This window comes from Cavia porcellus, unplaced genomic scaffold, assembly GCF_034190915.1.
Source record: "Cavia porcellus strain 051 isolate PalLab524CR breed Dunkin Hartley unplaced genomic scaffold, mCavPor4.1 scaffold_33, whole genome shotgun sequence".
Taxonomy (NCBI): Eukaryota; Metazoa; Chordata; class Mammalia; order Rodentia; family Caviidae; genus Cavia; species Cavia porcellus.
The window spans coordinates 34,836,865-34,852,573 of NW_026947516.1; the positions used below are offsets into that span (position 1 = coordinate 34,836,865).

Genomic DNA, 15,709 nt, shown 5'->3' on the forward strand with positions numbered 1-15,709 from the left:
ATATGCCTGGATTTATATGCTGGTAAAACATTGGACCTTATTTCTAAGACAAGGCCAAGGTAACAAATGGCAAAAGTTTAAGACACCTTCGCATAAACCAACTGCCAACTGATTTACAATGCATCATAAAAGAATGATCATGATGTATTCTAATTCTTAAAATGAGAATCACTAGGTTAACTGGCTAAACAACCATTGGCGCCTTTATCTGGGACAGAGTTCTGGGCTGGTTGCTCTGCTGGTCTGACCTACTGTGATATTTCTGATGGTCTTTTCATGACATCTATGTTGGAACATCCTGCATGCAGTTTTGGGATTCCTAAATTGTTATGACAGTCCAGAACACAGAAGAATAATTTTCTAACTCATTAAGAAAGCAAGAGAGTCTCAGCTCTTGGCTCTGTTTGGTTTACCCATATGGGAATATGCAACATAAAAAGGTGAAAGAAATCCTGACAGAATGCAGCAGCTGGTTAAAGGCTATTATATTGAAATTTTCATGAGTCTGTCCGTAGGCCAAAAAACTACAAAATGGCAGAGAGAAGAAAAGGCAGTTGTAACAGGTTGAACATTGTTGGTGATTATTTTTTCAGTGGCAATGAAAGCTGTAATCGAATAACTTAAAAGAGATGCTGGCAGAAATAAGGCAGTCCCAAGGGAGAAGGAATATGAAAACTCTAACAATGATGTATGCTATGGACTAATAGACTAGACAAACATGTAGTTTGAAGAACCAAAATTGAGGTTCACAGTATCATAAGAGAAGTTGGTGGCAGGATACAGCAACAAACACTGCTTGATTTATAATCTAAACAAAAGATGTTGTCAAGGATTTAAAATCTTAAGGATGAATGCACAGCTCAGCAACCAACAACGACATGCGCTATTCGTGTGGAAAACTCTTGTTAGAGGATTAGTTAGTAAAGCCTAGCACTGAAAAAAGGAAAAGTTGTACAGCATTAAAAAAGGTAGCCAGAAAAGACACCTGGTTTTGCAGCTAGGAATCTGTGGCAAAAGCTCTTGAATGGAAATCAAGACAAAGAAGATAAGAAAAAAGGAAATAGGGACTGAAAGTGTCATTTTAAACTCACTTTTATTGTTATTTTTGAACCAAAAAGACATGTCAGATCATGAATGGCATGAAGTCTATTGAATCCTACACATCAAATTAATTTACTTTAAATAGAATACATTAGGAACAGTAATGGGTAATAATAAAACAGACATGACCTCAATTGTGCATTTTATGCATTAGGTATGTAGCTTGGTAGCTAGAATGTGTGAGATTCTGTGTTTAATTCCTGGTACCACACCCAAAATACTCAAAATCAACCCAACAAACAAGCAAAAACTACATTCCATGACTTTAGGTTCTACTATATCACAGGTTAACATTTTAGAGGTATGTTTGAAAAATTATATAATCCTGAGTTTCAAATAGATTATAATTATACAGAGAATTATCTTCCATAAAATTTCAGAGATATTCTTTAGAAATAAAGTAATTCCTCATTCCAAGGAACTGATCACTTGAAAGTGTGTAAGGTCTCTACACCCACTGTTCTACTACTATTCCTGTTGGTCTATATTCCTGTCTATTGTATTAATATAGATGTTCTACTACTATTCCTGTTGGTATATATTCCTGTCTATTGTATTACATCTCTTACTACTGAACCAAGGAGAATAATAGTCCTAAATTGTAAAGCAAGGTTTGAGCTCCTGAAAGAGGTAACTGGAATGGATTGAGAGGGCATGTCTGAAGCTAAAGAGTGAAAAAGAATTATTTTACTATAGGTACACACACACACACACACACACACACACACACACACACACATATATATATATATATTTCATAGGAAGATTGAAACTAGGACCTTTACACTGGGCTAAATTCCCAGTCCTATATATTTTTTAAATTTTTGGGATAGGGTCTTGCTAAGTTGCCCAGGCTGGGCTCGAACTTGTGCTCCTCCTGCCTCAGCCTACCAGCATACTGGGATTACAGATATGAAACACCACACTCAGCTCCTATTTTTTTAATAAATAAGAACTCATATTTGTTAGTTCTGAGAGCCAAAAGGACTTCAGAGAAGATCTAGTCAAACTCATTACTTTATAAATGAGAAACCAAGGTTTGTATAGCTTAATAACTTGCCCAAGACCACACAATCAGTTCCAGCTAGTGTCAGTGACAAGAATAGAATTTGAATTTTCTTATTCACAGATTGATGCCCTTACAGACACCATCAGGATGATGGTCAAGTACAAGGAATACTGGACTGTAAAGGTTTGTAAGCTGCTCTGTAATTCATCAAGGAGAAGCAAGAGATTAATTCACTGAAAGGGGAGAAATTATAGCTCTTAGGAAACTTGTTCTCTGTTTTTTTTCATTTTGAAGAGAATAAAACTGAAAGAAATAAAACAGAATAGAGACAATCAAAACAAAACAATGAATGTGATACAAGACTTCAAAACAAAATAAAAGAAACCAACAATGGCTACCATGATGCTTCTTGCTATCTTCAAAATAACTTCCTATACCATCAGGCACAATAAAATCAAACAAAACATAAGAGAATAAAACCAATCAAAACAAAACAAAGAAAGCAATACAGGACTTCAAAACAAGACAGTAGGAATACAACAGTGGCCATGATAATGCATCTTGTTATCTTCAAAGTAGCTGTTTATACCATCAGGCATAATAAAATCAAACAAAATAGAATAGTCAATTAAAACAAAACAGTGAACATGATAGTAAGATTTCAAAGCAAGATAAAAGGAAATGAATAATGGCTACCATGATACCTTTTGTTATCTTCAAAATAACTGCCCATACCATCATGCATAATAAAATCAAACAAAATAGAGCAGAATAAAACCAATTAAAACAAAACAGTGAAAGCAATACAGGACTTCAAAACAAGACAGTAGGAATACAGCAGTGACCACCATAATGCTCTTGTTATCTTCAAAGTAGCTCCTTATACCATCAGACATAATAAAATCAAAACAAAATAGAACAAAATCAATCAAAAGAAAACAAGTGAAGCAATACAGGGATTCAAAACAAGATAATTGGAAATTAATAATGGATGCTATATATAATTTGTTATTTTTGAAATATCTGTCCATACTATCCAATATGATAAAATCAAACTAAACAAAAAGAACAAAACCAAGCTAAACCGAACAATGAAAAAATACAAGGTTTCAAAACAGGATATAGATTAACTGCGCCCACTGTTTCCTCCTCTAGAAATCTCCTCCCCTTTCACCTTTACATCTACTGTGCATTTTTGATTCCACTATCTCCTTTAGCTTTTATTATACTAGGGAGACAGCACAATGTTCACCCATGTGACTCTGAACCATTTTAATGATGAGCATGATCTCAAGTTGTGTTCATTTACCTACAACAGCCTTGAAGTTATCTTTCTTTATAGCTGAGTAGCTTTTCATTGTATAGAAATGCCAAATCTTTCTTATCCATTCTGCAGTTGATGGGCAAGCTACCCCTATGTTTTTTCTGATTTCCTGTCACTAGCATTGTTTCCTCTCCTTTGACTTTTAGTCTATGAATTTCCTTTTGAGTTAAATGTATTTTTTGAATAAATTATTTTGATGCATCCTGTCTCCTGATCCACTTTGCCTGTGTTTCATTTTATTGGTGAATTGAGGCCATCTATATTAACAGTTATAGCCAACATACACTGGCTCATCTCTGCCATGTTATTTTCCGGCCGTTGGCTGCCTACTTTTCCCCTTCATTCAATTGTCTGCCTCACTCAGTGATCCCCTTCTGCTGCTGTTCCTGGAACTTTGGTCTTTTTTTTATATCTCTTTAGAATGTCCTTCAGTATTCTTTTTAGGGTTGGTTTGGTGGTCATGAATTCCTTCAGTTGTTCTTTGTTATGGAATTATCTTATTTTTCCATCAATTTTGAAAGATAGTTTTTCAAGGTACATCAATCTAGACTGGAAGTTGTTTTCTTTCAGGACTTGAATACTTCAATCCAAGCTCTTCTTGACTTGATGGTTTGTGTTGAAAAGTCTACTGTGATTCTGATGGGTTTTCCTTTATGGATGATTTGTCTCTTTTTTCTAACAGCTTTTAATATTCTGCTCTTGTGCTGAATTTCTGGGATCTTGATTATTACTTGTCTGAGTGTAGATGGTTATGGTTAGCTGGAGTTCTATTTGCCTCATTTATTTGCATATCCTTTCCCCATGTTTGGAAAGTTTTATTAATATTTCTGTAAATAGAATTTTAGTGTCATTTGTGTGTTGACTCCTGCTTTCTCACTGACACCTATTATTCTTAAGTTATTTTGCTTTGTGTCATCTTGCAGTAATTGAATTGTTATTTCCTGGTTCCTTGTCATTTTTAAGAGATCTTTCCTTTCATGATCACAAGCTGCACACTTGTCTTTGAGGTCTGAAAGTCTATCTTCACTTTCTTTCAAGCAGTTTTGCTTGAAACTTCAGTGGAGTTTTTAATTTCCTGGATATCTCTTTGAATCTGTTTCATGCAACCTAAGTCTTTCTTATATTGTTCATTCAAGGTTTCCATCATTTTCCTATGCTCCTCTATTTTTTTAATCTATGTCTTCTTTAGAGATGCTTAGAAATTCTTTTATTATGTTTTTCATTTCTTTTTTTACCTGAGACAGTATTTCTGTTCTAATTTCCTTTATAGTCTCATGAAGTTTTCTCTTTACTTCCATTGCCATCACTTCAGAAACTTCAAGTGTGGACTCCTGATCTCGTCCATGTTTTAATTTTCTTGACTTGCTCTGCTTGGGTTGGAGTCCAGGGACTGCCTTTTGCTTCTTCATCTTGACATTTTCTTGGCTTCTACCAAACAAGCAGGGCTAAAGGGGGCCTATGCACTTCCTGCATTGACTATAATTTCTCCAGAGCATGATTGATTCTCCTGAGTTCTCCTGGCCAGTACTGGCTACAGGGATCCAAAGGTGGCCACACTGTATGCTGTTGCAGGGCCAGTTGCTGTTTTTCCCAGCATGCATGCTGGCCACTTGAGGTGGAAGTGACTCAAGTTCTGCTAGCATATATGGGGGCAGTGCCTACCTCTGCATCCCAGCTGGTTACCTGCAGGCAGTGTCTTCCAATGGCTACTGGAGTGTGTTCAGGGGCAGGGAAGGCTGCTGCTGCTTGCCTGTGGAGCTGGTTACCTCTATCTGTTTGTTGTTTTGGACTGAATTAATCTCTACTTCCTTCTAGCAGTGTCCCAGGATCTCTTGTATCAGGTGTCACATGAGTGAGAAGGTGAATATTTGGTAGAAATGGGGGAGAGTTAGGAATAGCTCTAAGTTTCAACATCAAACAAGTAGCAATTTAGAGAATGATGAAGTAAAGCAATGCAATGCATGTCTAAATCTATATATTCTTTAATAAAATGTGTTTTAAACAGGTATTGAAAACATGAGTCACAAATGGAACAATTAAATGTAACAAAAATAATGAAATTAAAAGATGCAAAAATTGAAAAGTAGGATCAAAGCATATTATAGGGAGGATTTATAAAAATTAAGAGAGACCTGATCTGGAAAAAGTGAGTAAGACAGGTCATTTCCTGAGTTAACAAAATAGAGGCGAGAAATCAAATTTCTTGAGAATTGTAGTAATGAAGATCTAGTGCATTATGAAGAATTGATGGGTAGGGGAAAAATAACAGACTCAATAAAAGATGGCAGGCTGAAAAAATGGGAAAGCATTTAGTACTTGTAGTCAGCCTAGATTCATGGCAGAAGCAAGTACAAAGACTGCAGTAGGTATTGAAGATTTTCCCTAGCATAATTAACTCTAATTGTTGTTGGGGCAGCCAGTTCAAAGTCAAATTTAAGTTAGACTCAAATGCATGATTGATGTGAGACTGTAAAGGTATTATAATAATGCAATATTCTTGCTCCTTTCTCTTCCATGTCAATCCTACATATCATTATTACTATTTCATAGAACATCTTTGCCTTGATTCTATTCCTTTACTGACACAAACGGTCCCAGAAAACAGTACCACCCTGATTTGGCAACAAATACTAAATGCTATGTCTAAGAAAAGAATATATTGGCCCTCCAAATCCAGGGCTGCTGTTGTCTGCCTTTGGGATACATGAAGCACTCATCCACATAAAACACTTTGTGTACATATAACTGCATAAATCTTCCACATCTGTGCGAAAAAGAAATGTAGATAGGCTCTAAATAAATATTTTCTGGCAAACACTCAGTACCACTACTAACAGTATTGTCTAGAGATTTTTGTCCTTTGGTGAAAAATATGCTCCCTTCTCCCAAAGCCCCCACATCATAATGCTTTATTAAATGAGTATTTTCTTCAAAGCAGTTCCCTATTGCATTAGCAAATCTACTATGCTAATTTTAGCATGAGTTTACTATCCAAACATCCTGGAGGAAGAAAGAAATAGGTAATTCAGGTGAAGGTAATGTATTTTTTAAAAATATTCTTTTGTGAAGGTACGCATTTAGCAACAATAAATGCTTCTTTAAGAAAACGATTCATGCAACTTACTTTATATAGTAGGGCACTTTGTTCGGTGAGATGGCTCTCTCCCACGGGCCCTGAACAGAAGCTGAAAAAAGAGAGGGGAAAAGGCAAGGAGGTCAAATTCACCACAAACAGGAAAGACAACATTAATCTCTAGAATTACAATTTTATATTGATATTGGTCTGTTTGCTCAGTTGCCCATGAAGACAAGATGGATTAACCTGCTGTTCTGAAATTTCTGTCCTAATCTAAGTGAAATTGAACTCATTCAGGCACAAAGATAAATGCAAAGGATTGGGGGAGGGATTTCTACTGCTAAACCTATAGAAGAGATAAGAAACAGAGGACTGACAGGTTTTCTCTTATGTGTCTTCACTGGGTGCTTTTCTCATAACACTTCCTGTTGTTACTTTTCGATATCTTTTTCTATTTGATTGACTAGGTTTTATTAGTTTAGCAGCTAAAGCATCCCTCTGTGATATATTTACATTTTTTATATTTACATTTTAAGTTATTGAAACTAAAGTACTGGGCTTATCACCTTGGTATGCATGTTTTTCTTTTTACTTAGTTTAAAGAAAATCCAATTTTTTTTTAAAAAAGGAGTGAGATTCCAAATTCATTTACCAGTTACGTTTAGTTTTATGTCTCAAAATGACCAGCATGATCTTGTAAGGCAGAAGCAAAAGTGACAGAATGGTATCTGATATCAAAGAGTAATAAAATTTTCACATACTTTATGTGCTTCGTGCTCATATGGGTATGTGTGTACGTGTGCATTTGTGCATTTGTTTGTGCTGCATGTCCTTAGAATTCACTTTGTGATAACCTTACTGTGTTTGGATCAAATCCATCATCTTGAAATGTTTTAAAGATGCATATGGACACAGCGTGTGTGAGGGGAGTCTTGCTAAATAAAATGCGCAGGCTGTCTTTGAACGTCTTGCTTCAACCTTCTGAGTAGCTAGGATTACAGATGAGTACCACTCCCTCTTATTTTTAAAAAATGCTAAGGTTGTAGGGTTTACATTTTTTTAAAATTTATGCTAGTTGAACATCTAAATATACCATTATAAACCATTTGATGAGGCTTTTTTCTTTCTTCAAGACAAAATAATTAAATTTAGAAGGCACTGTAACATTTCCTTAACTGTAAAATTATCCTTTCGAATATATTTTTAAGACACAAGAGTTTTAGAAAACATAGACTGTCAGCCAGGATAGAAATATAAGAAGCATAATTATTAACAGCTAGCAATTTTATGTGTACGTATTTTTTTCTGAATTTTTGTCCCACTAATGACTTGAAGCTTGGCGGACGCTGACCATTATTTCTGCCTATGAAAAGCTCTCTTCTAAATTAGCCTCACAGTAAATTCACTTCGTAGCATATTGAGATGTAGAAAACCGTCAAAGCTAATATATCCTTGACTACACTGTATAATATGAAAGAACAGCTTCTAATAAAAGCTAACTTCACCAGACAATTTAAGGGTAATGAAACTCCAGCTTCTTTGTTTTATATAGAGTAATGGATCGAATCACCCAACCTTTAACCAGACTTGCCGCTTTGTACCTTGGAGATACATCATTTGAATGATATAGGAAATGGATTTGTATTGAACTGCTAATTATGTTTTTGCTTTTTGGTAGACAGAAATTCTTACCATGGAGAAAGAAGACTTTTAGCTGCTGTTCTGAAGTAACTCTTTACTTTCAATTTCTCTCTGTCCTTTGTCTATTCCTTTCCTCCTGCTATCTCTTCTTCCCCTTTTATCCCTGCCTTTCCTATTCTCTACTAATTCTCCTCTTGACCTTTATTTCTTCCCCAAAATACGGGTTTTCTGTGTCCATTAATTCACAGCATAAATAAGTGCTGATTTAAAAACTTGGGCTGTACTCCTTGACCTACCTGGTCAGAGTCTGATGTTATGGAATTCTAAAAACCCCAGCCCTCTCTGCCAGGAAGCAGAACAGAGAGTCAGAAATCATAGCTCCTGGCTGCTTGGTGTACCCGTTCCTTAAAAATCACGGTGTCATAAAAGGAAGAGAACTCTAGAGAGCACTTGGTCCAACCCTCACTGCTATGAATGCCAAGCTTGTGAATGCCTACAACAAGGGGAAAAAAGGGCTATTCTTTCCTTAAAGGTCTCTATGGACTGAGGCTTCACACTGTCTCTATACTTTTCCAGTTCTTTATCATTTTAATGGTCCAGAAATTTGCTCTGATTCTGAAGATGCCAGGTATGTCCTTCAGTAACAGAAGAGTCAATTTGATTTCCTACACTTTGCCTAGGCAGCTCTTCATTTGCAGGCTGTGTGATCCAGCTAAGGTGCTTTTGTTCTGAAAGAAACAACCTTCAAGTAGGTAATCAGTGAGAGCAAGGAGAATCCATGGGGCCGAGCTGACTTAATCGCAAGACCTACATAGAGGATACGCAGTTGACTTTGTGTTGTTAAACATTAAAAGGAAAACAATTCCAATTGTGTGCTAGAGGAATCATCAGAATATGCTTGAACAAAGTAAGTGGTTGCAAAGATTTAAAAAGAAATTTTGATAAATTAGTAGTTCCATGTTAATAAGAACTTTTAAGTTTTTGTAATTGAAGTGCTTAATTTTAAATCTTTTGTCCTTAAAAACATGTCTTCTGTCTTTACGCATAGCTGTCAAATCGGTCCAATGCTAAGATTCAGTACATTTTTCTTCCCTAAAAGATGTTTTTCCCCTTTGACTCATAGTTTATAAATTCACTGAAGCAACTGTTTTGCAGTCATCGTTTGAAACCCTGAAATTTTACACTCCAAAATGTCCTTGAGGCAATAAAAAAGGAAAAATAACAACAGCCTCCTCCCCTATCTCCCCTGCCCCATCGCCAATCCAGGCACACACACTACTTGCTTTAGAAGTAACACACCATCAGAGATTGGTTGTGTGGGATCAGATTCAGTGCTTCTTCCTGAGAGACTGTTAAAGGGTCGGTGGTAATTTCATTTGGGGCTGCCAGACGAGTCTGTCTCTTATTCAAAAGTTGGTCAAATATGTGGTAACTCTTTTAAGCATACCTTCAGAATTATCATTTCATTTCTTGCGGTAGTGCCGACATCAACAACAGCTGTTTCTTATCTCAGCGCACCAGTAGAAGCTTGTCATCTTTCACAAAGCTACACACACACATATTTTATGCCTGGTGTGTCCATTTTTAGTAGTCCATCAAAAACAGATTTATTGGCAAATAGTTTTTATATGACACTGGCCTGTCCTTTGGTATTTTCTTACACAGATGTTTCTATAACCGCTACGTGTAGTTCCAGTGCAGCTCTGTGATTCATATTCTCCAGTGTAAAAATCATTCATTATCATACAGCACCAGCACCATGGGGTATTGTCTACTGAATTTAAAGAGTAAACTACACATGAATTTATTTACTCCAGAACCAACCTCTGAATTTCCCCTTGTGTTAAGATGCAGTACATTATGAAGAGTAAGGAAGGGTAGCAATTCTACACGTAAATGCTTTTCCTTCCTTGAGATGACAGAATTCAATACTGTGCTCAAGGTGGTTTTGAAAATCAAAAATACAGGCCACACTAAAGGAAATTCTGATTTCAGCCATGTTTTAATGCACGATGAACAGAATGTGCCAAGTGATGCACCCCAGTGTTAAGCCATATTTTATGCGACACAGGGGCCTAACCAGAAAATTAAAAAGAATGCTAATGTTATTTAAACTATGCCAAAAGAGCACTCTCTGGAATTCCAACCCAAACACATTCATTCATCTTTCTACTTTTCTCCTAATCAGGGGGGCCTGGAGCTTGATTACTTAGCTGGATCGGAAAAAAGAAAAAAAAAAAAGAGTTGGCAAAGGATAAGAAAAATTAAAAAAAATACACTCTATAGCTGTCCCTGGAGATAAAATACACAACTTACCTCTGAGCTTAAAAATTATTATTATTATTATTATTATTATTATTAATCACTGGTCCTTAGCTCCTCAGATATATGCAAATTCTAGTACTGGTTTTATGGACACATTCTGTGTTAGTACAGTAAAAATTGTTTCATCTTTTTCCCACTATCCTCCCCACTCCATCCCCCAGAACTAACTAACTTTCTTTCTTTCTTATGGTTTTTTTTTTTTTTTTTTTTTTTTTTTTTTTTTTTTTTTGAGAAAGGGCCTTACTATGTAGTTCAGGTGGTCCTTAAAATCACTGCGTAGCTCAGGCTGAATTTAGCCTTCTAAATGCGGAGATCAGAAGTATGTGCCACTGTGCCTAGCTTCCCTCAGAAATTTTATAGACACTTTTTTCTAATTTCTGTACCCTCCATGAAACTTTAATACCCAGATATACTGTGTGTATGCTTATATATCATGTGTATTTGTGCTTTATGTAAAAAAAAGAGTAATTTTTTTTTTAATTCTCCAGGAACCAATTTTTGCCCTCTTGGAGACAAACTCATTCCCACTGAGAATACTTGATGGAGAGGAGGGTAGGGAGTGGAGAAGAACAAGGAGTTATTAAAAATATCATGTGCCTAAATATAACTTAAACTAACTCATTTGGTACTCATAATAACTTCGGAGGTAGTTATGATTTTTTATTTTACAAATTATGAAACCATGATGACTACATGAAGTATTATGTCTAGAGTTCTAAATCAGTAAGCAACACATCCTAATTTTGGTTGATTACTCAAAATGAAGTTAGATGATTCATGAAGGAGAAAACAAGCATTGCATGTCTACTATGTAGCCTGGACTGTATATTACTTAATGTAATCCTCCCAAACATATAACAAAGTCTCGGTATTCCACTATCACAGAGGAAGAAGGCTGGGCTCCAAAATGTTTACCACACTCACTGAGATCACACAGCCAACCAAAAGTGCACGTAGGATTACAAACAGGTCTGTCTAGTCTCTGAACTTCATCATGTGTGGCATGTAATCAGTACTCAATAAATATTTGCCAAAAAACCCCTGAGCAAATAAATAAATCTTAAAAGGGATTGGAGCATCATCTAATCTAAATTCTATACTTTATATCTGATTTCTACATTTACCTTTTACATAATTTTTACCTTAACCTTTTCTAGGACATGCTTGAACACTTTCATTGTCACCACACTGTTCTGTTTTCATGGTCCTGGGAATCAAACCTAGGGGGCTCTCCCATACAGAAACACCACAACCCTTTTCATTTGTTCAGTTTGAGACCAGTCTTGCTAAGTTACCCATTCTGCGCTCAAATTTGCGATCCTACAAGTTGAACCTCCCATGTAGCTGGGATAACCGACATGTACCTCAGAGCCTACCCATTGTTACCACGGTGCATAGGAGCTTTTTTGAATTTCTGAAAGCTTTTGTGATTATTAGAAACAACTTTTTTTATTCTAGTCAAAATCTGCCTTCCTATGAAAATTTCCACCATAAGTTCTGTTCTAAGAATCCAGAAGAACGGGGCTGGGGAATTAGCTCAGCGGCATAAGCACCTGCCTTGAAAGCAGGCAGCTGTGAGTTCGATCCCTGGTACCCATAAAAAGGAAAAAGACAAAAAAAAAATCCAGAAGAACTCATCTAAACTGGTGCAGAGAATCTAATTTCAAAGGAGTTAAAACAAGACCTATTTGTACTTGGTAAGGACAAGATCAGAGCCTCAGGTCCTAAAGAAACAAAACAACACCTCATATCATTTTACTGAATATGAAACAAATTTTACAGGGCAATTCCTTTGTTCTAGGCACAGGATAAAGTGCTAACGCTAGTGCAGTCGATATGAAAGATACAGTTGTAGATCTGGCGATGCAGCTCAGTGGTAGAGCACTTGCCTAGCATATGCAAGGCCCTGGATTTGATCTCTAGCACTGCAAATAAAGGACACATTTCCTGCTATTTTGCTTATAATTTTGGTTGTGAAGGATATTTTTTATTGAGCATATCTACATTCTAGCATTAAAATCAACCAACTGAAATTTACTGAATATGCAATTTGTACTCAGATCCATGCTAGGCACTTGCAGGTAAGGGTAAGTAGGGTGAAGTGTGGTGGGGAAAGGTCTTTACATACCTCACGGCCTCACAGACTTTCTTATTTAAGTGAGGCTATGCTTTAGAAGAACATAACTTATAATAGGACTGTATCTGTTAGGGTCCTGCCACATTCAAATTGGGTGAGGACAGTTTAATAAAAGGATTGTCTCTAGAAATGCATGCAGGGTCTAGAAAAATCATAAGGCGTGCTGTTAAGAATGAGGAGCCATTTTGCGTGTAGACTTGTAAAGAGAATCACACAACAGGGCCATTGGTCAAGAGAAGCAGGCAGAGAGGGAATTAAGGGACCTCATTCGACATCTCCACCTCATTCTACATCTTCCCCCCAAGCCCTTCCTATGACAATCAACTGGTTGAACCCACCTTGAAGCTAAGAAGGCCAGGGAATCCATGCATGTAGCCCTCATTCCCAGCCCATACAGCAATAGTGGGGAAAGTGGGTGATGCAAGGTAAAGTGCAGATGGCTCCTCTCATTGTGGCAACACCTGCATAACTTCCGCAGGGTCTCCTAGCCCCTCAGCTAAGCTGGTAGAGCACTGACAGATACACTTCTCCCAAGTGCCAATCAGAACACAGAATTCTTCCATACTGCACTGTCTTCCATACTTTTTCTGTATATAAACTCATTTAAGAGTTTCTTCTCTTAGTATCTAAGGTCCTTGACATCCTGACTTTATCTCATTTCTTTCCCCAGTCCTTTCTAAAGCTTCTTGTCTGTGCTTTTGGAAATCTGTGAGCAGTGATTAAGACAGTGGTTACATTATTCCCTGACTTCTTTAGTGGCTGTCCCTCTTTATGTTCTGTTTTGCTTTCTGTACTTCCAGTGACTCACAGTCAATTATATTTCAAATATGTTACATAGAAGTTTTTAAAAAATAAGCAATTTATAAGTTTTACATTGCATGCTGTTTTGAGTAGTGTGATGAAATCTCATGCCAATGACTGTGTTCCTTTCACTTGGCACAGTGCATATGAGATTCATCCATATTGCTATGTGTATCAATGATTCACATTTTAATTGCTAAAGCATATTCCATTACTTGGGGGTGTGATATTGTATTTTGCTATTCAATTGTTCAATGATGGTTAGACCATTTCCAGTATGTGGCAATCAGAAATAAAGCTGGTGCCAATATTTGTGTCCAGGTTTTGTATAAGCATAAACTTGCATTTCTCTAAGGTGAATGCTTAAGAGTAGGCTGGCTTGTTGTATTATAAAAGATGTTTAATGGCTGAACAATATTCCATTAATGGATGTACCATCATTTACTGAAGAAATTCTCTCTTTCAGAACATTTTGGTATTTCCAGTTTTTTATTGTTATAAGTAAGGCCACAATGGACATCTTTGTACATAAATCCTTTCACATATTTTTGTGTATTTTCTTAAGCAAGGTTTCTAGAAGTGTATTCACTAGATTAAAGGCTATGAACATTTAAAAATATTTTATATGAATCATACTCCTGACAGAAGTCTTTATTTATTGATCCACATGGCAAAAGAAAATGAATTTTCTGCAGGTCAGTGATATTTTTGTTGGTTTAGTTTCCAAGGAGTATTAGATACACTCCTTGATTCAGTGGATTATTGAGAACATCATTAACATAAATACATCACACTCTCTTTGCTTGATAGGCTGTCAAATCTTTGAATTCAGAAAGGTACTCGGCACCTTGGCTTCCCATCTCTAAGCCAAACCAGCGTCTCAAGATCAAGTGGTACGTTTGGAGCATAGACTCAGAACTGTATTTGAATGCTACTTCTTCCATCATTTCCTGGTCTCAAGCACTTTTTTTCTACCTGAGCCATATTTTCCTTGTATGCAAAATGAGAATAACTATATCTCGCTCACTGAAATGGCATCAGGATAAAATATTAAAATCACCATGAAATTGGTTTGTAAACTATTAATCGCTATCCAAATAATGCTTATAATCACATACCTATGAGATTTTATTTGAATGATGCTAATTATAGAACCAACCTCCCTACTTCAATCGGGCAGTATTTGTCTTCAGCCCTTTAATCCACTCCTGATGACTATTAATGCACTACACATTAATGTCTAACTTCCTGGGTTTATGATTCTTTTATGCATCTCTGTCTTCTTAGACCAATGGCATATTTTCACCAGATTTTTCATCAGTATCAATGATAAACAGACTTATTTACATTTTATATGTGGGAAACAGAGTGGATAGACTGTTCTATATTTACAGAATCCCCATGGTGAAAATACAAGAAGATTGTTCTGAGTTAGAGATAAGAAAGTAGAGCTGAAAGCTAGTTCATAAGTGACTTTGGTGTCCAGAGGCAGTAAGAAGTCACAAATGACTCATTTTTAAGACTTGGTTATTTGACAATTGATGGATTTCATTGGCAGAAAAATGAGCTGAGAAGTAAATTTTGACAAATGATGTATTTATGTCCAAATGCTTGAAAGGTGAATTTTTTCATCAATACTTGAGTGAAAGGAGAAGACTACAATAATAGAACTGAAATTATACAAATGGTTGGACTACTTAGGGAAGAAGGCCTATAAAAGGAGCACTCTATATGTGTAATACATCTTCATAGAATGGGATATTAGTCACCCTTAAACAAGAAAGAAGTCCTGTCATTTATGATACTGTAGATGGGCCTAGAAGATATGCCAAATAGTCAGTCTGTTGGAAGGATGAATACTGCATGATTTCACTTATAGGAGGTATCTAAAAATAATCATTCTTACAGATACAGAAAATGAAATGGTAGTTATGGATGTGGGGGGATAAAGAAATGGAGACTTGTTGTTCAGTGGGTGAAAAGATTCAGTTATGTGAGAATAATGAATTATGGAGATGTGATATAGAACACAGTGTTTTGCATTTAGAATTTTAAGAGGATATATTTCATATTAAGTGGTCTTAAGACCGATACACACACACACACACACACACACACACACACACACACACACACATGCAAAGGGACATAGGAAATTGCTTCCTCTATGATTTCTATTTATTGTTGATGTAATAGATATAGTTTCTGTAGCCGGGGTATGTTTTCTGTCATTTATCTGAAAGGCCAAGTTAAATTTATTATTTTTGAAAATATTAAAATAAGAATGGTTCTTTG

General features: G+C 36.2%; 1 protein-coding gene across 19 annotated transcripts in view; it reads right to left on the bottom strand.

Annotated features, from left to right (window-relative positions):
• The window catches only part of Dmd (dystrophin), a 2,110,831-nt gene that overhangs the window by 193,355 nt on the left and 1,901,767 nt on the right, over nucleotides 1-15,709 (bottom strand). For all 19 annotated transcript variants that reach the window (XM_063242792.1, XM_063242803.1, XM_063242804.1 and 16 more), the window contains one exon: nucleotides 6,559-6,619. In XM_063242792.1, coding sequence (XP_063098862.1) covers nucleotides 6,559-6,619 — 61 coding nt within the window. The remainder of the gene's footprint in view (nucleotides 1-6,558; nucleotides 6,620-15,709) is intronic.